This window comes from Hemibagrus wyckioides, linkage group LG29, assembly GCF_019097595.1.
Source record: "Hemibagrus wyckioides isolate EC202008001 linkage group LG29, SWU_Hwy_1.0, whole genome shotgun sequence".
In the NCBI taxonomy this organism is placed as follows: Eukaryota; Metazoa; Chordata; class Actinopteri; order Siluriformes; family Bagridae; genus Hemibagrus; species Hemibagrus wyckioides.
The window spans coordinates 14,154,038-14,179,035 of NC_080738.1; the positions used below are offsets into that span (position 1 = coordinate 14,154,038).

A 24,998-nucleotide genomic window follows, 5' to 3' on the forward strand; every position below is an offset into this window, starting at 1 on the left:
GAGTTCTCGCAGAGCCCACCCTCATCTCTGAAAGTTTAACAGAAAAACTACTTCTCTCACACACACACACAGAGTCAGGCACAGAGCTAAGGTTATTGTTATGTTCAACATCATTTAGCGAGAGTAATACACAAGTCAAAGTGTGTGAGTGTGTGAGAGAGAGAGAGAGAGAGAGAGAGAGAGAGACTAGCATGGGCCTCAGTACTAATTAGAACATGACTCATCTACCATATATCCTTTTAAATATACACTTACAAGGAGATAGGACCTTGGAAGGTGGAGGAAAAATCTAGAAGGGTGACGTGTGTGTGTGTGTGTGTGTGTGTGTGTAGAGAGAGAGATGAGCTGAACAGCTGTACGTTTACGTGGATGTCTACTCAGCAGTAAGAAGCTTGAAAACACACACACACAGCTGAAAATATGCTAAAAGGTAAATATGACAACTACAGATACAGGTTAGTCAAGTCGGGTTGAGTTTTTAATGATGTCATAATAGCGAAAATTGGATTTCAGTACCAATGTCACAGTTCCTTTTCCTTAAGATCGTTTTAACGTCGCTCTTGGCTGTCCCTTGGACACGCTGTAGTGTTTTCTGACATACACATCAATAACGAAACCACAATGTTTACATATAAAGCCGATTCCAGTGTGTCTGGGTGACAACTCATGATTTCTGAAGAGTTAGAAATATTTAAAAACCACATAAATATTTATTCTAAAAGGTAGCTGGTGATAAGGTCAGTGCATCTTTGCTGTGTGTGTCTATAGGGATCACACAGCCTATCACTGTCTTATGACCTCTGGTGATACTTTTACACTCGGTTTCAGAAAAATATCCAAGATAATGTGGATGCCCAGAATTAAACCCTTTTGAAATATAGCCTGAAGCTGGTAGGGTGGACTGGTGGTCAAGCCCATTGATATGATCCATACCAGAAAATAATGTTGTGTTAAGGCACTTTTGGGCTGGTTTACGTTAAAAATCTAGAGTCATACTATTTGAAGGTTATCTACATACAGCCTTTATAACACATTCATAAGCATTGCATAAATATTTGATAAACAAATGCTGGAAAATGTTCACGCTGATGCTTATGAACTCACATGAGGTAGCAATTTTAGCCTTTGTTGTGATCAAGATTTTTTTTTTTCCCTCTTCGCTAACTACTGCTTCATAACGGTTTTATACGCGAAAATCCAAAAATGCTTAGCCGTGGAAACACTAACGTCTTTTACGCTGTAAAAAGAGAGTTATGTATATTTTCCGGCCCTCAAATGAAGAGAATGTCGTATTTCTGCTTATGGCAAGTGCATGAGACTGTTAGGGCAGATTTACGCACATTTTCTCTAGCTTTTATGCGAAGCTCATAGTTTTATGACAGTGTCGTAACATTAGTTATGTGGCAGTCAGAGAATTATGGGTATTTTCTCTGATCTGGAATTCCGGGAGCTTGTTTGATTTAGATTTTAAGTCACATGACTGAGCTTATATGAATTGCATTTTGCTCTAAGGGCTGTTATGTCATAAGCTTTAAGAGTTGCGCATGATTTGATTAAACTACAGAGTAATGGACCTTGTGTTTAGCAACATGCTCTGTGGTAATGTAACATTTTCAGTCATTTAGCACTGTGATGGTTCCTCATTTATTCTTGGCACATGCTGACAAGAGGCCTTAAATGCAGCAGTCACCACCACAACACCCAACACTCATCCTGTTTCCAGCATTCATATTACACTAATTACAGATTCGATCCTCGATCATTACGACTGCCAGACCCACTCTCAGCTCAATGTTCAGCAGCAATTCATCCCACCCCCCCAGTTTCATTCCCCCATGAAGAACTAGAACATGACACTGGTGCGGTGATAGGAAAATAATCAACAACGGTGGTGATGTGGATTTAATGGAGTTACTGTTACCAATCAAAAGTTCATTATTTTCCAATGACAGCATGTGGTTTTGGTTTGAATTCAGATTGTGTGTGGCGTTGGCACAATGAGTGTGTGGTGGTGGTGGTGTTTTTACTCTTATTATTACTACTACTACAAAGAGTGCCATGGTGGCTTACTTGTAAGCTTTTTAATTTGCCCCACACCACTGGCTGGATTCCTGTCCTCGCCTGGTGTATGTGTAGGTACTCCAGTTTCCTCCCTCAGTCCAAAGACATTAAGTTGTCTTTATATATATTACTGCACAGTGAAATTCTTTCTTCACATATCCCATCCTTGGGGGTTCGGGTCAGAGCGCAGGGTCAGCCATGATGCAGCACCCCTGGAGCAGGTTGGGTTGGGGGCCTTGCTCAAGGGCCCAACGGTGGCAGCTTGGTGGTGCTGGGGCTTAAACCCCGGGCAACAACCCAGAGCCTTAACCACTTGAGCTACCGCTACCCCATGTGTTGTAAGCTGATTGGCAGCTCTAAATTGTCCATAGTCTGTGGATGTGTAAGGATGTTCCCTGTCTTGTGCCATGAATCCCCAGGGTTCCTTGCAGCCCTCAGGTTTAGAAGAGGGATGGATGGATGGATTATTTACATAATTTACATTTAACAAACACCCAGAGCACCACACAAGTAGTGGTGGTGGTGATGACGATGATATTTAAACTTAGACTGTTGGATATAATGTATCATCAACTTTAATTATCAAGCTATTCATTTATTTTTGCTCTCACATCTAATTAAGAAAATATGATGTATATATTCACTGTAGAAAACATAACATATTAGAGCATACATGAGTGCATTAACACAAACCTGCGAAATCGCCGTCCAAGCAGCGCTGTTATGGACAATTCACACCTTCTGAACCAATGAGAACTGAGAATTCAACACCGTTGTGGTTTAAAGAAACTGTGTGTTTATTCGATTGCTAGTTTTCTCTCTTGGCTCATCTCAGGCTGATTTCTTTATTCATGACTGGGCTTTAATTGACCGAATTCTCCACTGGATATTAAATCTTACAGCGAGCTATCTGCTCTGGTGTCGGTGCGAGTCAGCTTATATTTCATTTAGGGAGAACTGAGCCAACCTTCTAGATAGAGAGAGGAAACTTTCACTGCCTTCATTCTCACTCATGCATGTCTTCCTTTCTGACTTTTTCTCTCTCTCTCTTTCTCCGTCTTTGTTGTTTTTTTCACTATGGCACTGTCAGAGAGAGAGAGAGAGAGAGAGAGAGAGAGAGAGAGAAGGAACTGTGATACAGAATTGGCGACAGCTGCCGCCGCATAGGATTTGCATAGGATTAAGAACATCCAGAAACAAAAGCAGAGATGAAAAATGGAAAACAGGGAAGAAAAAAAAATCATGGAAACGTCTCTGTTGGGGGGAAAGAAGTCCAAATTAACGGCAGTGGAGATTCGCATCAAATTATGCCAGTGACAGATCTCATCTCTTGCGGCGTCTTCCATTAAAAATCTGCCAACTTGTCTCAGTGTCCCTCTCGGTGTCAGTGCTGATTTCAGATCAGCAGTCTATCAGAACGCCCAATCAAAAACTGTCGGCACCACATGATGGCACAGTGGCACAATTATGCAACATGGCAGATGTGACCAGGGAGATTTTTGGTCACAGACTTGAGCTCTTGCTCATTTTGAGATTCCTCGACTCTTTTTGAGGCGTTTTTTTTGTTCCGCAAAGAAAACCGATGTTACCGTAATAGCACATAATCATATCTATCATTTATTTTGGAGACTTTAAAGATTCAAAAGCATACTCTATAATTAAAGATTAAAAACAGATAGTGTTTTGGAAAAAAAATCCCAATTCCGCTGTGTATCCAAGCACTAAAAAAAGTATCAACAAGCTTACAGAACAAATCAAATTATAGTTTCTGTGGATCGCATTTGCATATTCCAGCTTCCTAATATATTTACTTTTACAACAACTCTGCATGTGCTATGCATGAATACATTAATCTAAATATCTCTGTTGCTGCTTCTGTGACTAACCTCAAATTTCTTTTTGGAACAATCCCCAGTGTTTTTTTTTTTTTAATACTTAGAAATAACTCCAAGGTAGAACTTTCAAGGACACATTTAATCACACACACTGTCATATCAGCTCATCTTTTTCAATCAATGTCCTCCTTCTTCCTGTTTATAACATGGAAGGTCTTCGTTCTTAGTGTGTTGCAAATTGTCTCCCTTACATATGCATTAAGGCTAAACACCTAAATACATTCACCCAGATTTACTTTTCTTCCATAGCATTACCTAATTCTCCATCGTTATGATACTGCATTAGTCATCTGCTTGGAAATGTGGAGGTATTTGGCCACAGTCATTCATCGACATGAACGTTTCTTTCTTATAACACACACATCTAGTAAAAAAAACTACCCCAGATGATTTATTCTGTATCATCTTAATGCGCAAGTAAACAGATTATACCAGCACAGTTAATGCCATTGACATTGATCTTCCAAAGTCTCCATGGCTAATTATTATTCTATGAATCCATACAAATTCTGTTAGGCAGTATTTGAGCACACAAGCCCCATTTTTTTTTTTTTAAAGAATTATTTATTTGCATGATTTCTTCTTTGGATCCATAGAGATCATAGAAGAATTAATGTAGAATGGTAAAGTGTTTATCTATACCTCCTACAAACCTCTAAATTCAATTAAGTGGCATCAACCTCTAGCGTGGTTGACACAAAAGTGTCCCTAAAGGAGTGTTTTTATACGCTTTTCTTTTCTTTTTTCTATGCAGTTGCGTGAGGTGAAAATACATTATTCATTGAGCGAGAGACACGGCTAAATATAAACAGATTAAAATTTGAACATTAGAGACAAACAGATCTCAAAGGGAATTGGCAATGTAACCCAGTTTCTGGATTTCTCTCCTTCACTGGCGCTAAACTGGAGGAACAGTGACTCGTCGGGCATGAGAGCGTTAGAAGTTTTGTCTTCTAAAGTACAGAAAAAGTGGAGTTACACAGAGAATGAGGTGAATTACATGGCGTCACGCTTTCACAGTGTGGAGCTTATGAAGGAGACTGGAAGTTGAGTAGTCTGTGTAATGATTGACGGCATATAAGTGTGTGTGTGTGTTCTGATTATCATGCACGATTACTCAGAAAGTGGTGATTAATTTTGCGCTTCCAGTTTCTCAGTAACATGACAAGCTGCATTTCTTTCATTTTTTTTTTTTTATTATTTGTTTGTTTGTTTTATTAACAGCGGGAATAAGAAAATGGCGAGGCCGATAAGGAAACGAGTCTTCATAGACGTTATAAAATGAGTCATAACAGAAATGTGTGTCATGGATGTTAGCTGATATTGTCAGCTGCTTCCTGTTCGGGGTCACCACAGTGGACCATATGCATAAGTTGTCTTTATTTGTCACATATACATTACTGCGCAGTGAAATTCTTTGTTCGCATATCCCATCTTTGGAGGTTTGGGGTCAGAGCGCAGGGTCAGCCATGATACAGCACCCCTGGAGTAGGTAGGGTCCTTGCTCAGGGACCCAACGGTGGCGGTGTTGGGGCTTGAATCCCAATCCACAGGACAGGTTTTACGCAATGTTTAGCCCTTCATGATGCAACCCTTCCATTTTAATCCAGGCTTGAGACTGGTACTGAGAGTTAACCCCCTATAGTGTCTAGGTTGGATCCCTGCTTGTGACTTGAACCCAGGCCATGATGGTGAGAGTCCTAACAAGATCCTTAACAACTGGACCACCAGTCTTTGTATTTGGGCAAAATTTAACTTTAAACAATAAATCCAAATCTTAATATGAATCAGAAAAACTATTCTAGTACTTCTTAGAATGTTTGCTTGTCTCCTACTCTGTTTGTATCCCTAGTTTCCTCTCCTAATTGGCTGTATTTTGACTACACCACATTATGGATCTGCCTATATTAACCCAGACTGCCAGCACTCAGCATCCTGCTGTGAATTCTTCCAGAAAAAGCTTAAATAATATGCAATTCTATCCTTCGCTGTCAGAATAATGGACTGTACAGGTTTGCCAGGGTAAAAATAATGTATTTGTGCCATCAAAGGTAAAACAGTGGTCCTTAAGGCCCAATTATATGATTTGGATGAGTTCTAAATGTAGACTACTTTCACATTCCCAGGAGGAAGGTGCATACTAAAGGTACAAATGATGTACCCTTGAGGATACCGTGTTAGTGACAAGCATTTGTGCTCTGAAGGGGACGGTTTTGTTACTCATCAGGGAAGATGAGGCTCGGTGGATAGCTTTTTGATTAGAAGGTTGAGAGCTTGAAGCCAACAGCTGGATCTTTGAGGATGAGCTCATCACTTATCACTCAACTAGCTTCATTCGTCTGTTTGGATACAAGAGTAATTTTATTCCTACTCAATTTCTTATAAAGAATTTTTGATTCGATTTAAGGTACAGCTTCATGAACAGACTAATCTAAAGTTACCCTGATGGTAAACTTGATGCTGTGGAACATCTGTACTGACTCAGATGTGTCACTTCACCTCTTCGTGATCACCCAGTAAGGCATCTTCTCCAACATGATAACAAGCTGTGCTGCTGTTTGCTCCTGTCAAAACCTGTTTTTTTTGTGATGCAAGGCAAGACACCAGTGACAGAGGAAGACAGGAATCATCAGGGGAGCCCGAAAAAGAGCCGATGGATCTCCTGCAATCTCGCCGTGTCCATTCACGGCCAAATCCAAATAAGATTCCACTCTGCCCTCGCCACACCTCACTGTCCTTCTAATCTCAGCCGCACAATAGAGGGAGGACATGAGAATGAAGAAAGAGAGAGTTGTGGGGAGAGAGAGAGAGAGAGAGAGACGGATGAAAAGAGAAAGCCGATAGGACGATACTGAAATGGACGTGCACTCACTGAAACGACATTAGTGGATCAGCCCGAAGCCATCAGATGAAGGAGAAAGCAGATTGAATAGAATGAGAGAAAAAGGGATGGACTTTAGAGTAATAGAGAAACGGATGGAGAATGCCTAGCTGTGCCTCCTGCTAATCCTATGGTTTCTGGTGCACTTGGTTTCTAGCGCATACCCACGGAACGGCTCCATAACCGAGAACACTTCGGTGTGTGTCAGGAATAATTATCAAGTCAACAGGTGTTGCTTTATGTATAACCCGATCTGTTGTGAAATAAGAAGTCAGAAATTGGTGTGATACGCCACTAAATCGGTAGACCTTTTTGAATCAATTCAGCGCTAGACAATTCCCAGTGTAAAAGCCCTCAAGCTTTTGCCAATCTGGGAATACGGTCATTTTATTCTTAACAGGTATTTATTAAAAAAAAATACTTAAAAGAATCTCAAAAGGAATTTGTCTGTTTTCGTCTGTTTTCAGTGATGTGTCTCACTTCTCTGAGCAATTAGTAAATTAATAGGACCACACAGAACGCTCAATCAAATCTAACACGCGTGCACTAATAACACAGGGAGCAAGGGAACGTTCTGGAAGAGCGTTTCGTGTTTAAAAAGATACTGTTATTTCGCCTTATACAACAGTCCAATTATGGTAATTACTCCGAACATGATAATTAACTCCCTGCAATTCAAGCACACCATATCTAGTTAACTGGCACAGAAGAATGAAACCAAATCAGCGTAATTGCTAGTTAGATTAAAAGTGATGTACGTCGAGGAAAACAACGAGTCTGAGGTTACGGGAGGAAGATGCATGCTAGGGTAAGCGAAAAAAATGAATGTCAAAACATGGAAGTGAAGCCGCTCTGTTTGACCTTCTTAGCAAAACAGAAACATGAGCGGAAAGGTCCGGGCACACATGATACTACGTGATGGTTCCTTGAAGTATGAGATCATGCTGCATTTGTTGCTCGCTGTATTGTAGATGTAACCCCCACCCCCCGGGTCCTACTCTCCAGTATGGGAGGCAGGCGCACTAACAAGGAGGCTAAAGACTACGGCCTCTAGCATCAGTCACTATTGTGCCTCTTGAGATCAGGGGAGTGAGGTTTACCTGCAAAGCACCTACTGCTGGCCTCCGAGACATAGCGGACATGCTTTTTATGTTTCTTCCACTCTGCTTATTTGTCATCAGCAGGTCCAAGCACAGCTCGGACTTCATGAAGTCGTAGTGTCATGTCTGCTAAAGAAATGCGTTCATATTTTCATCTAAAATCTGTACACTGAAGTCCAAATTATTTCCCTGGCATGTTGTTGTAGCATGTATTTATTTCTAGGCTATGACTCAGTACCCTGCCGCGTTATTGGCAGCCGGTACAGCACCAAACTCGGACGATGGCACCCTGAGGGAAATGTATGTGCGCACAGTGTGTGTTTCGGAGCTCTTTATATACAGTAGGTGATTTTCACTCATCCTGAAAAGTGATGAAACAATAGTAACTGTGAAAGCGCTCCCCAGCTCTCATTTATAACACCTTTTTTTTTTTTTTACATCAGTTTTATCCATGCACACACAGGCTCTTCATCTCTCTGCCACATACACCAACACTTTTGCCCCATACGATTACCCTTTCAACACCAGATAATCGGTGAGAAGGCTGCATTAACACATTTACATAACCGTCTTGTTTCGGTCATGCTTCAGTCTTCACACGTAAGAGGTGAAGATTGTTCAGAGTTAGGTGAACCAATCAAAAATGCATAAGACTACAAGCTTTCAGTGACCACGAGGAGCATTTAATTAGTTAGTATGACTTCATCACAATGAGCTCCTGATGTTATCGAGTTGCTTAGGTCTGCTTAAAAGTGCGTTCTCGAGAGATTTGTTTGCAATGAGAAAGCGATTCGACTCTGAATCGACTCACAGACGGAAAGCAGATCAAACATGGTTCATATTAGGATTTTTTGATAAGTGTGAACTGCGAAGCTCAGAAAAGCAGAAATGTGTTCGAAACAAAAAGAGAAAATAAACACTGGGGAGTGACAAAATTATTTAGATATTTCTATAATTATTTAATCAGAGCTGGTCCTATGTTTTCTGTGCATTTTTTTGTGATTTCTATGCCCACTCTGGCAGATGTCTGAACAGTGAACTTTAAGCAGAATTTTAAGAGTACCCTACTTGTCTCTTGACTAATTGCTTTTTCATCTCCTGGTGGTCCAGCAGCAGGATCCTGTGCTGTCGTGGTCCGGGTTCGATTCCCAGGTAGGGCGCTAACCAAGCCACTAAAGAGTTAGCTCTCAGTGCTGGTCCCAAGCCTGGATTAAATGGGGGGGTTGCATCAAGAAGGGCATCCGGTGTTAAACCTGTGACGAATTAAAACACGTGAACTAAGTGATCCGCTGTGGTGACCCCCAAACAGGGAGCAACCAAAAGAGCAACAACAACTCATATGGAATGAACCCAAACCAAAGCAAATAGAATTTGAAGACAAAAACCAATCAATTTTGCTCTGATTCTGACTTGGCAAAATAAGTGTGAAAGCTCCCTTAAGATTTTTTCCAGTGCCCTTGGATTATGATTACTTGCCCGACATTTTATCCGACGCACTCTGCAATAAAGTCCTGCAATCTACTCAGGTTTCAACTGTCTGAAATAAAAAAATCTTTGAAAATAACAATATTAGAGGTGTGAACTGGAAAATAGTCCCATCCGGAATCACAATACAGTGAACAAAGATTTCCAGTTGAGTTAAGGCTTGGCAGTACACAATTTTAATCTAGCAGACAAGGTCAATGTGTGTTCACCTGTTATGCTATTGATTATTTGTCAGAACAGGGAACATGTTTACACTGGCCAGGACACAAGCTATAAATAGCCGTGACAAAAAAAAAAAAAGCAAACCTGCTCCATTGGATGAGCAATTAGAGGCGGCCATTAGCGAAGTGTCCTGTGTAGATGGTAAGCTGGAAAGAAATCGGATAACCCGCTAACCCTACACATGATATATTGCTGTTAATCAGAGGCTGTAAGTGCTTGCCACGAGCAGCTGGTGTCACTTTCTCCGGGTTTCCTGCTGTTGCATCATTAGATGTGCTGGGAGGAAGTTTGGATGTGCAGATATTTCTGGCACATAGCACAAGGTTGAGACAAGGGAACTGTTACATTGAGATGGAGATTTGGTGTTCAATTGTACTCAAGGAAAGAAAAACTATATATGTCTAATATACTAAATACTGGATGATTTTATAATAAGATGGATTTAGAAGAAATTTTGATTCTCCTGTAATGGAGTTACCTAAAAACAGGATTAACATTTAGAAAGTTTTTTTTTGGTTGTTGTTTACCCATACACTGTGATATGATCTAGCCAGAACCCTGATTAGCATAAATCACAGCCTCACATTAACCAGTTACTGTTCTCAATACCAGTTGGAAGTTGTTATAAAGAAAGAAAAAAGTTTGATTTGGTTTGTATTTCGAATATGGATATATGATCAATCAACTCCTCCTGCGCCGTTCGGCGCATTGGATGGTGAGGTATCTCCAGTGAGATCGATCAGTGGCGGCCATGTCCAGGGTCCTTAGGTCGTCAATGAAAGTCCGGCGCCATGTTGTGCAAGGGTGGCCTTGTTTCCGTCTTCCTCGTGGTGGAGTCCAAGTGATGGCAAATTTTGGGAGCCGTGGATGCTGCTTTCGGAGGACATGGCCCTCGAATCGATTCTGCCGCTCAGTCACGATGTCACTGAGCGGTTGGGTTGAGGTTCGGCGATGAATCTCCTCGTTGGTGATGTGGTCACGATATGAGACTCGTATGGATATATGATATAATGTAGAATACAGACTTTTAAAGCAACAAAACAAAACACCAGATGTAAACTGCCAAATCTATGAGGAGACGTTAATTTAGGATTCATGGAAGGAGTCTCCAGTGCCGGCACTATGTCAGAGGTGAAGCGGTAGCTTTAAGATTATTTTATAATAAGAATAACAAGAACTAAATTCTTTTCTAGATGTTCTAAAACATTAAATAAAACTACTGAATAATATTATAATGTAAAATATAAAAATGTAATATTATTTAACAGATAAAAAATGTTAGATTTGGAACTAAGCTGCAGCTATTTACCCTTTACAGCATGTAATTTTGTAAATTTGTATTACAGCATGCGGCACATATATTGACCTTTTGTGTACCATATAAGCCCTTTTAAGTAACCATAAATATTCTTTAAATTCTATATTAGTTACTTTCCAGACAGAACTATAATCTATATATTTATTCTAAACAGAATAGCGGTAAAAACTTTTGCTATGTAATTTTTGCTATTTGACTGAATCAACCATTTCTCAGATGAGCTCCGGTTTCCACCTGCTTTCCATCTCTCAAATATCTCGAGTCATTTTTCTTGATATGCTCTTTAATGCCCGTGATGGACAGAGTGTCTGAGACAGACCATACAGCGAGCTATTGAACGTTCATTACGACACATTGAGACAAATCACCTATTGACATCTTAGACAAAAGCCCATTTATTTCTTTTTGAATAACCTTGCCAGTGGGACAGTTTTACAAATGTCCACAAATCTGTCACCCCAAGTACCAAGACACCTCTGATCAGTGTGTGTGTGTATATATATATATATACTCTATTTTTCTGTTATTGTACGGTTCTGGAGATCTATTAACAACCATATCCACAGCCTTAAATGAAAACATATACAATATCAAATCATCTTTTTAAAAATCTAAATATCCAACATATTTTTGTATATTATCTTGTATATAGAAAGATTTATTATTATTATTATTATTATTATTATTATTGTGATTACTGTTAGCATTATTTGTGGTTATTGTCTGAGGTAAAAATAGAAAAAGCTTCAGATCCATAATAAAAAAAGTTAGCAAGTCATTTACTATATAATCATACACCAGTCATTACTCATTAAGTTGATTATGTTGTGATACATACAGTTAAACTTCCATCATTTCAATTACAGTGTTCTGCAGAGTGACATATGGAGTCATTTGGAGTCATGTGGAGTCACCAGAATAGTAGAAGATAGATATAAGCGAGATGTTATTCAAAAACTCTAGGCACATCATAGAAACTCCTGGATTTTTTTTTTTTTTAAAAGAGAGCTGAAGTGAAAGTTACTCTTCAGTTAGACTTTAGTAAGATGGCGAGCTATCTTTTAACATTTTCTCAGTCATTTTTGTGAATTTGAGATTAATCCGATCTAGCGAAATGTGAAATAATTTTAGATTTATTGGCAATAATTCTGGGGTTCACTGGATTTATTGTACACGTCCACAACATACCAAATATTCTGTTTGCTACTCGAATGTGGCGTGCAATGAGAAAATAAACCAAGGCAGTCCTGGAAAACAGGGGTTAACAAAACATGGAGAGCTAGAATAGTTTTCTGGCAGTTTCAGAAAATATCTCCAACTATTTTTGGAGAAGAGGTTATGATACAGAAGGAACAAACATAGAAATGGCCCTGGCAGGTCTATAGGATGCACTGACCAAAAATAGCAAGGTACAGCAGATGTATTGTCTTGCCAATGGAAACCTTTCAAAAGTCTTCTGTGTCATATGAAAATGTAACAAAAACTCTCTGTGGGCCTCTCTCTCTGTGCTGAACTGCATATTCATGTGTTTTCCAAAAAAACAGAGCCAAGTTCTTTAGTCCTGGTCGGGTATAAATACAACAGTTAAACCAGGCAGGATGTCAGTTCACCTGGTGGATACAGTTTGGACCAGCCAAGCCAGTAATCATGACTATGGGCAAGGTAAAACTATGTAAAAGACAGATTGGTTTTAACGTTATGTAATTTGTGAAAGCTCAACTGATTCTGAAACTCTTCATCCAAACAGGTTATCTTCTATGAGGACAGGAACTTCATGGGGCGCTCCTGGGAGTGCAGCGGTGATTATGCCGATATACAGTCTTACATGAGCCGCTGCCACTCCTGCAGGGTGATGAGCGGCTGCTGGATGGTCTACGATCAACCCAACTACATGGGAAACCAGTATTTCATGAGGAGGGGCGACTATGCTGACTACATGAACATGTGGGGCTGGGGCAACAACTGGATCAGGTCCTGCCGCATGATCCCCATGGTACGCTATCAGACATGACATATCCTTTTTACCATACATATATCCCACTAGGTGATTTTATCCTAAAATGACAGTGTTTGTCTCTTCCCCAAACAGTACAGAGGATCCTACAGAATGAGGGTCTATGAGAGGGACAACTTCATGGGTCAGATGCACGAGATGATGGATGACTGTGATTCCTTCATGGATCGCTACCACTGGTCCAACGGCTGCATGTCCTGCCACGTGATGGATGGCCACTGGCTCATGTATGAGCATCCCCACTACAGAGGCAGGATGTGGTACTTCAGGCCTGGAGAGTACAGGAACTTCAGGGACTACGGTGGCATGAGGTTCATGAGCATGAGGCGCATCATGGACTCCTGGTATTAAAAGTAAACTGAACTAAAGTGAAAATAAAGAAATTTTGAATGAAATACAGGGAAGTGTGTCATTTCTCTGTTTGCACAACCTCTCTAGCAGCACAACAATAATAACTGATTATAATCTGAATTGATTAGAAGCTTATGTCTGCTTATGGAGATGGGTAACAACTGATGACCATCACAAAGCATGTATCAGATCAGATAAAATACTAAAACAAATGATAGGAAAATTAGTAAAATGAGTCTTTTTGTTTAATCTACAATGTATGTATGTTATAGATCAGATTCTCAGATTTCTGTCTTTTTAACCATTGTGAGGAATTATAATTTATAACTTATGTAACTTATGTCAAGGAATTTATGTAACATCCTATAAGCCCAGATCAGATCTTTTTAGATCTATAGATCAAATCAATTGTAATATAGTTACAATTAATTTGAGAGTGTATGAATTAAGTCCTTCTAAGGGAAAGTAAACACTGAGGTCTATTAGAAATGTAAATTTGTTAATGTGTGATGGATTGTGAGATTGTGAGTGATGAGAAACTGTAGCATAACAAGATGAACAAAGGTTGAGTTGCTTGTAACTTTGTATTAATTACAAGCAGCTGATCAGTTGAGCCTCATGGGCCAAGTCTCAGTTGTCTGACTGTAAATGGAGGTTGGTGCACGTAGTTTAGTCTGTCAGAAGTTTCCCAAAAACATGTAGAAGTTATTTATAGCAATATTTGTTCGACTTGTACTTATAACCCCAAGGTACATAATTATAAATCTGAGGTTAAATGTAAAAGTGTACTAGAGCAGAGTCTTGGTGCTGAGAAGACGTAAGTCAGTAGTTAACTGAACTGGGCCTATTACATTAAAATGTTTAATCACACAGAGTCCAGTGTAGTTTCCTGGTTTAACACCAGTTAGTTCCTCATGAAACATTTTCCCTGTTTGCACACTTGCAGTTTTCATGAACAGAAATAAATGTGTTGATGCGTGAGGTATGAAACCAGTCAGCACAGTACCATGATCAAACCTACATTGTCCATGAATCATATATGGGCTACTAATATCCCCTGTTATTACAGTCACAATGCTACTAAAGTGCTTTCTTTGAAACTTAAGCATCAGCTTATAATTCCTGTCTCATATCTTAACCCTCAGATTAAGATAAATATGCAAATTCACTCGAGAAACTAAATACAACAACTAATTATATATCTATAAATATTTATATAATATATATCTATTCACTTTTCTTGACTGATATAAATACATGATAAATATTTATATCAGTCATGAAAAGTGAATCAGGTCATGACATTACACACAAAACCTCAAACAATTAGCAAAGAATTCATGAAGAAAGTCTAATAAAACATTACAATTATTTATTTTATGCAAATAAACAATATTAATAAAATGGGCTCGTAAATACGAAGCAAAACTCTCTGGTGTTTGTTAATTAGCCTAGATAGATATAGTAGCTAGCTAACAAAGGTGCATGCTAAAGTAGATACAATGTGGTTGTTGTTTTGATTGAAAGGTTTGTTTTGAACATTTTTCACTCCAGCTGCTTCTGTACTGATTAACAAAAGATGTTAGGATTATAAAATTAAATTACATGTATGAAACACGTATAACCCATAAATAACTAGTTTAAACAGTTTCTATATTTTGTATAAAGAAAAAAAAAGTGAAGCATTACTAGAATTTATAAATACATAAATAAATAAATATTTTCAATAATGTATTTGTATTAAATTTGGACACAATATGTAAGTTTGCCATGCAGGCAGTATGCATTTATTTCTAATGTATTTATGAAGAGTAGAGTATAGGTACCGAAAAAGCTGGTTCTCTATGGACCCACTGTGCTGTGTTGCTTGTTCATTAGTTTTTACAAAAGGAAACATGTATTCTTTAGTCCTGTTCAGGTATAAATACAAAGGTTAATGCAGAGAGGATGTCAGTTCACCAGTTGGGAACAACTTGAACAAACCAAACCAGCCATCATGACTATGGGCAAGGTAACAGTATATTAGTGAACATGACAATGCTACTGTGTTGCTTGGACACATTCAGCTAACTTCCTGTGATCCTCTTCATCCAAACAGGTTATCTTCTATGAGGACAGGAACTTCATGGGGCGCTCCTGGGAGTGCAGCGGTGATTGTGCCGATATGCACTCTTACATGAGCCGCTGCCACTCCTGCAGGGTGATGAGCGGCTGCTGGATGGTTTATGACCGGGCCAACTACATGGGAAACCAGTATTTCATGAGGAGGGGCGAGTATGCTGACTACATGAGCATGTGGGGCTGGGGCAACAACTGGATCAGGTCCTGCCGCATGATCCCTATGGTACGCTATTAGGTGTAATATCCTTTTTACCATACATATATCCCACTAGGTGATTTTGCCTAAAACTGACAGTGTTTGTCCTTTTTCCCAAACAGTACAGAGGATCCTACAGAATGAGGGTCTATGAGAAGGACAACTTCATGGGTCAGATGCACGAGATGATGGATGACTGTGATTCCTTCATGGATCGCTACCACTGGTCCAACGGCTGCATGTCCTGCCACGTGATGGACGGCCACTGGCTCATGTATGAGCATCCCCACTACAGAGGCAGGATGTGGTACTTCAGGCCTGGAGAGTACAGGAACTTCAGGGACTACGGTGGCATGAGGTTCATGAGCATGAGGCGCATCATGGACTCCTGGTATTAAAAGTAAACTGAACTAAAGTGACAATAAAGAAAATTTGAAAATTCTAAATAGAGAAAAAGTTTTTCTTTCCATAATAATCTCACTGCATCTCCATAAAGATGTTTTAGAGAAATCTGCTCCATCTGAGAGTAATGAAGTATAATAGGTCCTCTAACAATCATGTCTGAGGGCTGCAGAATTTTCTGTAGTGGTTATCTTGCACTAATGGAGATTTATCCTTAAATTCTATGACATTAAATAAAGCCAGTCACATTTTTCCTGTAATTTCATTGATGATTTATAAAGTTATTAAACACTGAGTAAAGATGCCTCATTCCAGGTTCTGACATAAAACCACACCAACCACACTACGACTTTTCCACCGTTTACCTTCAAGCAAAAAATCTTATTAGAGTAATGTTTATCGAATCAGGCACATCCTGACATTTCATTAAAAAAACACATTCCAATCAATATGCAACAGAATTCAACAACAAAGTGTTGCAGTTTATAACCAGCCATCGCTAAATACCGACTCGGATCATATTTTAACCAAGTCACGTTTATTTCAAAACAATGCAGTCGACCCAGCTTGAGATTTTACTCCAGGTTTTTAGTTTTCAAGCACATGTTTTAAATCAGAAATGTTTTTTGGGCAACCTGACCAGATCTGACTCATAATTACACAGTTACTTTCCAGACAACATTTGGTTCATCAATTGCTGATGATTTGTGAGTGAATTTTATAGAGCAAAAGATATGAGTGTATACTCGCAGCTGATGTGCCAAAACGCAAAGATCTCTGCTGCTCATTTGGATTAATGTTAAATATTGACTTTCTTTTCAATAACCTGGTTCTTGATTTATTAATAGAAAGTGAAGAAAAGCAAAAGAATCTAAGTTAGTGATTGTGTCAAGGCAATTTTTTTATCATTTGAAAAAGTGATTAAACTTTAAGATTAGTAATTGGCAGACTCTTGCTACAAGTGAAATGCTCAGATAAATCTTCCAGTATGAAACTTTTGCCAAGCTTCCACAGAGCAACATCAGGATGATGAGCGTCATTCTTCCTTTACTTGCATGTTTAAAGTCTTCTGCACCGAGCTGTAAATATGAAGAATTTACTGAGGACATTCATAATCTGGTCTGAGCAAATCTTTTTAGTCTACTGTAAAATACTGTAATTAATTATGAAGTCCTGGAAGAGGACACCAATGGCACATCACTGTTTTAAAGGGTTAAACTTTTTCTCACTGTGTACTGGATTTCTGTGGCTGATATCAAGGTGTGTAGTAAAATAAATTTCAGGGTTCCTCGGTGTGGCCAATACATGAAATCACATATCTTGGGGCATTGCTTCTGGCCTGAAATAACATCATCTGTGCTAGAATATTACAGGACTTACCCTGTGTGCCAGTATGTGGAAAAATATAAACTGTGATATGAGGAAAAATACTGAATGTGTTTTGTTACCTTGGGGTATTTCATGACCAGGGAAGGAATTTATGCATAAATTGGTCAAGGCAGCACATTGGTGGAGTAACTCCGGTTTTATTTGTTCATTTTGAAACATTTTACTTTAAACTACCACAGAGATCTATTTAGACACACAGAAATGTCTATTTAAGCTTCTCAGAGCAATCGCTGTGTAATACTCCAAAGCCTCATTTGTATATCGGCCTGGCGAATGGATTATGCTACTAAACTCAGGGAACAACATTCTGCTTGTGATGACAATGCACTTTTGTCTTTACAGAAACATTTTGTCTTTTGCTTTGCAAAAAAGCATTCAGAGAAGTCAGGTACATGTCATTCACATGATTCAAAAGAACACAAAAGCGTGTCTGTAGACTGTAACGACCAAAATAGCTGACTACTGAAAGGTATATATGGGTTTAGCTTGTCATTTAAAGCCATCTGGAAAACACATCACATGGAAATGTAGCGAAAGCTCTTCAGCTCTTTGTTTATCTGTGTGCGTTATGTCTGGTCAAGAGTTTCTTTGGTGTAAATACAGGTATAAATACAGGAGTGTAACCAGACAGGTGGACAGTTCACCAGTTGGAAAGCGCTTGGACAAGTCAAACCAGCCATCATGAGCAGGGTAAACACCTCAAACATTTGTTTAATTCAAAATAATTGCTGATGTTGACCAACAACAGTTTGCTGAAAGTTTCTTTCTACCAAAAGCATTGGTACACTTTTGTAAAATTAATACTGAAACTCTTCATCCAAACAGGTTATCTTCTATGAGGACAGGAACTTCATGGGGCGCTCCTGGGAGTGCAGCGGTGATTGTGCCGATATGCACTCTTACATGAGCCGCTGCCACTCCTGCAGGGTGATGAGCGGCTGCTGGATGGTCTATGACCAGGCCAACTACATGGGAAACCAGTATTTCATGAGGAGGGGCGAGTACGCTGACTACATGAGCATGTGGGGCTGGGGCAACAACTGGATCAGGTCCTGCCGCATGATCCCCATGGTATGCTGCCAGCTTTTCAGAATCATTTTAGTCTCAATTTGTTATATTTCCTAGTTAAATGATGCTCTAAAATGACAGTGTTTGTCCTCTTCCCCAAACAGTACAGAGGATCCTATAGAATGAGGGTCTATGAGAAGGACAACTTCATGGGTCAGATGCATGAGATGATGGATGACTGTGATTCCTTCATGGATCGCTACCACTGGTCCAACGGCTGCATGTCCTGCCACGTGATGGACGGCCACTGGCTCATGTATGAGCATCCCAACTACAGAGGCAGGATGTGGTACTTCAGGCCTGGAGAGTACAGGAACTTCAGGGACTACGGTGGCATGAGGTTCATGAGCATGAGGCGCATCATGGACTCCTGGTATTAAAATATTTGGGAAAAATCTGAAATTTTTAAATAAAATTTTTAAATATTCACAAAATATGTTGAATTTTTTTTGTCTTATTATCAGCACATATTTCGCTAAACTCTGTTACATATAAATATGTTACTATAACTAGAACAAGGTACAAGAATTTGGTTAAAATAATATTATAAAAAATATTTTCCCAAAACCCATTTGAATAAAAATACATATATTTTCCCAAAAAAGTTTGAGATGTGGCTAGATCTGCATGTTTACCTTTCTTATGACTGCATATATATGAAATTAAACAATGCCCAACCACATCATCTTCAATCATTTAAATTCATATAGATTTCTCATAAGAATGCCTAGTAATGTGTCCACTGTAACCCAACCCCTTTTTATAAAAGCACCACTCTTCATTAGACTTCAATATCATCTATGTTGAGAGCCACAAACCCACAGACCATAGGAATTCAGAGGAGCCTATCAAGGAATGAGTGTGTGAATATGTATGTGTGTATCTGTGATAAACTGGTGCCCTGATAAGGATGTATTCCCACCTTGTGTCCCTAGGACAGTTTCCACCAATCTCACCACGATACAGTGGTAGCTATGCATAATAATTGATAACAGTTAAATTGTTATGACCACTAGGGGCAGATGATTAGTGAAAAAGATCCTGCAGGGAATGTTATCATGAAGTTGTGAGGAATGACATGGATAAATGTATCTGCCTTTCATGCTTTGTGGCTCTCACAAACAAGTTCTGCACTCCTTATTAGGGATTAATACAGCAATGATTAATAATACGCTGGAATACTACTTCGTACTGTATATGGACAGTCTGCAGACTTGGTATCTACCCTGTTTGTCTTTGTTTATGCTGAAATGCACAGACAGCTATTCAGTCTATGTAATGATGTAATGCAGCCAAGCTAGAATTCAGTATACAAGACAAACCCATAGCTATTATTAGCCCGAATCTATATATAGACTAATGCTCTAATTTGCTGCAGAATTACTACACTGTGATCAATAATGGAGTGTAATACTTCATACATGCACAATATTCCAGATCTTTACATGTCCCGGTCATATGTACTCTGATTAGAGTATGGATTAAGGTGATATAACGGCTTGTAATATCACTACATTAACAAATCGTTCTTTATATAGATGCAGTTTCATGATTTCAGGTTTATTCTCCTATATTTGCAAAGCAGCATGGCCAAACAGAATACATAGCCTAAAGTCTCCACAAACAGTAAACAAAGCTTTGCGGTACATTATTAATAGTGGCTGGAGTAATCTCACACCAGCAATGCAACGCTTTTCATATATATGCAGCCTTTAGGTGATATTCTATATTTGATATCATTGGATAGCTTCTCTACCATGAATCATCAGTATAAAGTATAATGCTTTAATATGATGCAGGATTATAATCCATGATCAATAATGTATGTATTTTATCTGAAGGGGAATGAAACTGACTGTGTGTGAGTATTCTAGAAATATGTCTATGGTCTGTTATGTAGGAAAACAAGAGAAAACTGTAGAAGGAGTGATATTACAGTGTAGCCTGGGATTTCACTTGCACAAGATTAGCTCGAATGTCATAGAGTAATGACCAACACAGGAACCTGTGTCTCTCTGTATCACTGTCCATCATTTTAATTTTTGAAGAGCGTCTGCTTGATACTACAAGGCCCCAATAGAATATTCTGGAACATGCTGCTAAATTTAAAGGGCAATTTTATTCTGTTTGTCCTCTTGTCTTTGCAAGCCCATTTTCCCATGCTAACAGAAAAAGAAAAACAGATCTGATACAAAAGAAACAAAACCACAGACTGCCTATATGTCTGAAATGCCTGAATGGTTTAAATATATGTGCATTCTCTGGGCAGTGTAAGCCTTTTAATGCCTGTGTCCATTGGTACAGGGAATAGAGACATGGCCTCTATTCACCTCTGAATTTTGTTACTGGTCATGAGTTTTCACAATAGAATTCATCTGTGCTTTGGAGCTGGTTGGGTATAAATACAGGGGTTGAACTAGACTTGGTGTCAAACCACCAGTGGAAACAGCTTGGACAAACCACAACCATGGGCAGGGTAAGCATCACAGATCAAACAAATGTCTACTTAAAAGTGTCCATTTTGAAAGCTACTATTTTTCATCTTATACTTTCTACTCAAACAGGTTATCTTCTATGAGGACAGGAACTTCATGGGGCGCTCCTGGGAGTGCAGCGGTGATTTTTCTGATATGCACTCTTACCTGAGCCGCTGCCACTCCTGCAGGGTGATGAGTGGTTGCTGGATGGTTTACGATCAACCCAACTACATGGGAAACCAGTATTTCATGAGGAGGGGCGACTATGCTGATTACATGAGCATGTGGGGCTGGGGCAACAACTGGATCAGGTCCTGCCGCATGATCCCCATGGTATGTTTCAGAAAGATAGAGTTTCAGAAAATGAGGTTTCTCTCCAAAAAAGTTACATTTGAATGGTATTGTTTTCTTCACCCAAACAGTACAGAGGATCCTACAGAATGAGGGTCTATGAGAGGGACAACTTCATGGGTCAGATGCACGAGATGATGGATGACTGTGATTCCTTCATGGATCACTACCACTGGTCCAACGGCTGCATGTCCTGCCACGTGATGGACGGCCACTGGCTCATGTATGAGCATCCCCACTACAGAGGCAGGATGTGGTACTTCAGGCCTGGAGAGTACAGGAACTTCAGGGACTACGGTGGCATGAGGTTCATGAGCATGAGGCGCATCATGGACTCCTGGTATTAAAAAGAACTCCTAAATGAAAATAATTTCCAATAAAGTCATTTAAAAAAATCACTGAAATGCGTAAATCCTTTTTGAATCTAAAAAAACACAGCATTAACAGAAGCTTAAGCTGATTATCACAGATCCAAGACTTACAAATCACTAACAAGCTGAACATTTGTTATGTTTTGAAAAAGGCACTAATTTTGATAAATGGTTACCTGCCAACAAAAAAAAATCAAAGCAAACAACATCTGGCCTGCTCTAAAACTGCAAAGATGTTCATATCAAATTCTGATGTTAATGTAAAACATCAAAATCAGACCCACCTTATTGGATATTATAAGTGATTGTTTCTAAATTTGGTAGACCAATACCAGTAACCATGCTGGGTGACACCTGTGTGGTACAATCTGTCATGTAAAAGCTAAATATAAACATGAGACTACTGTATTACAGCTGTGTGCACCTGCTATAACTTCCTCAGCTTCTCTTAGTGGCGAATATCCAAGTTCCTGTTGTCTGTACTATTGAAAAAACGAAAAAGCTTGAACCAAAAATAAACCTCAGAATACTGCAAAGCCAGCATTACAAATAAAGTCTTCATTTTGGACTTTTTGAAACATTGCAAATAAGCTGCACATTCTCAACTTTGGCAACAATAGTGGAAAGACCTCATTAGGAACAGAAGAATACACCATCACCTTAAACACATTTTGGAGCAGCAAGCACAGAATCACGATAACAACATAAGGCAAATATGACAAGTGGAAGTGAATAATGGCAAGCACCTTTACATCAGCTGCCCACACCTGACCCTGCTGGAGCTGCTTTTGCAAATGAGTAAGCACTTGCACTTTGCTAGATTTCTTGTAAGGTAAGCATCTTTCAAGCACACTTTCAATGCTGCCCAATTAGACTAAATGCATCACCAGGTCATCAGGTTAGACATGCCTCAGAATTACTAGTTAGAAGTCCTGTATTTGCTGAAAGGAGGTTTTTAGTCCAAAACACATTACCACATATTGGAGAATAAAATGGAGTCTTCTCCAATCCTTTTCTAATATATGCTTGGCTGACCTAAAGAGCAGATCCGAACATATTCATCTATCCATCCATATAAAGAACAGTAAAGAAATCTGCTTCAGTTATTGTGTTATCTTTCCTTTAGGCAGTATAGCGACGTTCCAGACATATTAAATGACTTTATAGGCATGCTAAATGGCTTGCTTTTCCAAATTAGTAAGCACTTTAGAAGATTTCTTGTAATATAAGCAAATTACAAGCACACTTTACAATTTAGCAGTTTGTTGGGGCCAATTATACTAAATGCATCACCACTTCGCCTGGATAGACCTCACAATTACTATTTCCTGAAACGCTTTTTGATTCTTTATTTGATGAATGGCAGTGGAAGTGTTTCAGACCAAAAAGCATGACCAGATATTAAAAGAAAAGTTTTAAAAGTCATTTGAAGTCCTTCTGAAAAGATTTACTTGGGCAAAAGAACAAGCAGATCCTTCTCTATTCAGCTAAGGATTTGTAAAGGAATCTGCTTTACCTTTACTGTAGGCAGAACAGAAGTTATTACACAACTAGAAAATGGTTTTGGTCAAGACTCTTGCTGGCAGCAACACTTTGGTGTATGGCTTGCCAAAAGAAGCATGGATAAGAAACTTGTTCAGGAGAACCTGTTATTTTATTTCAAGTACAATCGCTCATGCCAAGTCTCATAACCATGAAGGTGCCAGTAATCAGTTCTCAGAAAGCAGAGGTTGTGCCATTACCAGACTCCAGTGTCAAGTATCCGACATTTGTTATAGAGCCTTAGCAGAGAAATGAAGTGCAGGTGAAAGGGGTTCAACAGACTAGACTGCTCCTTCCCACTTTACACTAGCCTTCTGTTTGTAAGGCTTAATAGTAAGTGAAAACAGAATATTGATTTTGGCTTGCTTATTTGGGAGTATCGGCTGTGTCTGCTGATTCGGAATGGAACGTTTGTGTTAAATGTTAGCGTTGTCAGAATACATAGCATACTGTAAAATATTGCAAGACCTTTCAAGCTCCAGGGGTTACTAGAACATACAATAGCCTCTTAGAGCAATTTCCTGACCAGCAATTAGATCTGCTCAGAGTTCTATAGAAATTTCCATTTGTTCCAGTACATGAGGAAAAACATCATTTGGATCAGTGCTTGTTCAGTGAGTGAGCATATAAAACATGACTGGTTAAGTGGAATCTATTGATTATAATATATGTTGATACTTAATACTCTAGGCTATTCCCTTTGAGCGAGACTTTGTTAAAAAAAAAAAGGTTTGCTTGGGCCATGCCATGAATTTCAAGTCTAAATGGTTTGTGTGGATCATACTTGCATATTACTGAGAGTCAGAGGCTGCTTTTGAACGTTTGTGACAGAATAAAATTCATTGGAAATGAGAGATCACTGAAATGTTTTTGGATTTTGTTTGTGGTTTGCAATAAGTCAAGCTGAACTCTTGTTGAGACAAATTATGCGTTTCGAAAAAAACAAATCCTGATACTGGTGACATTTTTGTATAAGGATTTTTCTTCAGGTTTAACTTGGCTTAATAATAATAATAATAATAATAATAATAATAATAATAATGTAGACTGTAAACACTATCATTGAGGAATGTGTCGTGACTCTTCTTCACGTTGCTGCAGAAGCAAGTGTCTGGTTTGAGTGTGTTATCTATAAGCACTTTGTTGACTTACAGATTATTAGGAATTAGTTGAGACAACTGAATTACTACATTATTATTATTGTTATTGTTCAACGGCTACTCTTTTTTTTTGCATCCAACTGGCTAAGTAGCTAACCATCTTACAAGTACACAAGATTTGAATGTACAAAACAAATCATTTAATCTAAAAAATCAATTCAGGCAATTTCTAATATCTTTTAACACAGACTTTGGCTATGGCTGTATAACATGCTAACACAACAAGGAAAATGGAACGGTTTTGTCCATATGCTTCTAATCACAACCAATGTTTACAAAGATCGTTCACAATAGGCAAAAGCAACAAACACATCCAGTCTAAAATGCTCTTTTTTTTTGTATAAGCTTACATGTATTATCCTCTAAACGTTCTCTCTATGGACTTCTGGAGAAGTAGAGAATGTGGAACATTGGTGTGTAGAAAAGGCTCTTCAGCTCTTCTCTATGGGCCTCTGTGGTGTGGTGCTTGCTCAGGAGTTTCCACAATAGGAATCACAAACTCTTTGGTCCTGGATAGGTATAAATGCAAGGGTTAAACCAGGCAGGATGTCAGTTCATTAGTTGGAAACTGTTTTGACAACAAAGCAGGTCATC

General features: G+C 38.9%; 4 protein-coding genes across 4 annotated transcripts; all 4 read left to right on the forward strand.

Moving 5' to 3' along the window:
• The first annotated feature begins 12,501 nt into the window (after positions 1 to 12,501).
• Positions 12,502 to 13,334, forward strand: LOC131349298 (gamma-crystallin M2-like). The gene is made up of 3 exons (XM_058384887.1): positions 12,502 to 12,624; positions 12,710 to 12,955; positions 13,052 to 13,334. Exons 1-3 carry the CDS (start codon positions 12,610 to 12,612, stop codon positions 13,325 to 13,327), a joined length of 537 nt encoding a protein of 178 aa, XP_058240870.1. The 5' UTR covers positions 12,502 to 12,609; the 3' UTR covers positions 13,328 to 13,334.
• A 1,989-nt stretch (positions 13,335 to 15,323) lies between these two features.
• On the forward strand, positions 15,324 to 16,042 carry LOC131349299 (gamma-crystallin M2-like). Its single transcript, XM_058384888.1, has 3 exons — positions 15,324 to 15,338; positions 15,426 to 15,671; positions 15,767 to 16,042. Exons 1-3 carry the CDS (start codon positions 15,324 to 15,326, stop codon positions 16,040 to 16,042), a joined length of 537 nt encoding a protein of 178 aa, XP_058240871.1.
• Positions 16,043 to 18,116: 2,074 nt separating this feature from the next.
• LOC131349135 (gamma-crystallin M2-like) lies at positions 18,117 to 18,883 on the forward strand. The gene is made up of 3 exons (XM_058384548.1): positions 18,117 to 18,125; positions 18,261 to 18,506; positions 18,608 to 18,883. The coding sequence occupies exons 1-3, from the start codon at positions 18,117 to 18,119 to the stop codon at positions 18,881 to 18,883; spliced, it is 531 nt and encodes a 176-aa protein (XP_058240531.1).
• Positions 18,884 to 20,785: 1,902 nt separating this feature from the next.
• Positions 20,786 to 21,678, forward strand: LOC131349136 (gamma-crystallin M2-like). The gene is made up of 4 exons (XM_058384550.1): positions 20,786 to 20,801; positions 20,912 to 20,979; positions 21,068 to 21,313; positions 21,403 to 21,678. The coding sequence occupies exons 1-4, from the start codon at positions 20,786 to 20,788 to the stop codon at positions 21,676 to 21,678; spliced, it is 606 nt and encodes a 201-aa protein (XP_058240533.1).
• The last annotated feature ends 3,320 nt before the right edge of the window (positions 21,679 to 24,998 follow it).

Bases quoted from the DNA above. Each gene is read 5' to 3' on its own strand.
- LOC131349299 (XM_058384888.1), top strand. The intron at 15,672-15,766 runs GTACGCTATTAG...TTTCCCAAACAG, and splicing joins CCTGCCGCATGATCCCTATG to TACAGAGGATCCTACAGAAT.
- LOC131349298 (XM_058384887.1), top strand. The intron at 12,956-13,051 runs GTACGCTATCAG...TTCCCCAAACAG, and splicing joins CCTGCCGCATGATCCCCATG to TACAGAGGATCCTACAGAAT.
- LOC131349136 (XM_058384550.1), top strand. The intron at 20,980-21,067 runs GTAAGCATCACA...CTACTCAAACAG, and splicing joins AAACCACAACCATGGGCAGG to GTTATCTTCTATGAGGACAG. The intron at 21,314-21,402 runs GTATGTTTCAGA...TCACCCAAACAG, and splicing joins CCTGCCGCATGATCCCCATG to TACAGAGGATCCTACAGAAT.
- LOC131349135 (XM_058384548.1), top strand. The intron at 18,507-18,607 runs GTATGCTGCCAG...TTCCCCAAACAG, and splicing joins CCTGCCGCATGATCCCCATG to TACAGAGGATCCTATAGAAT.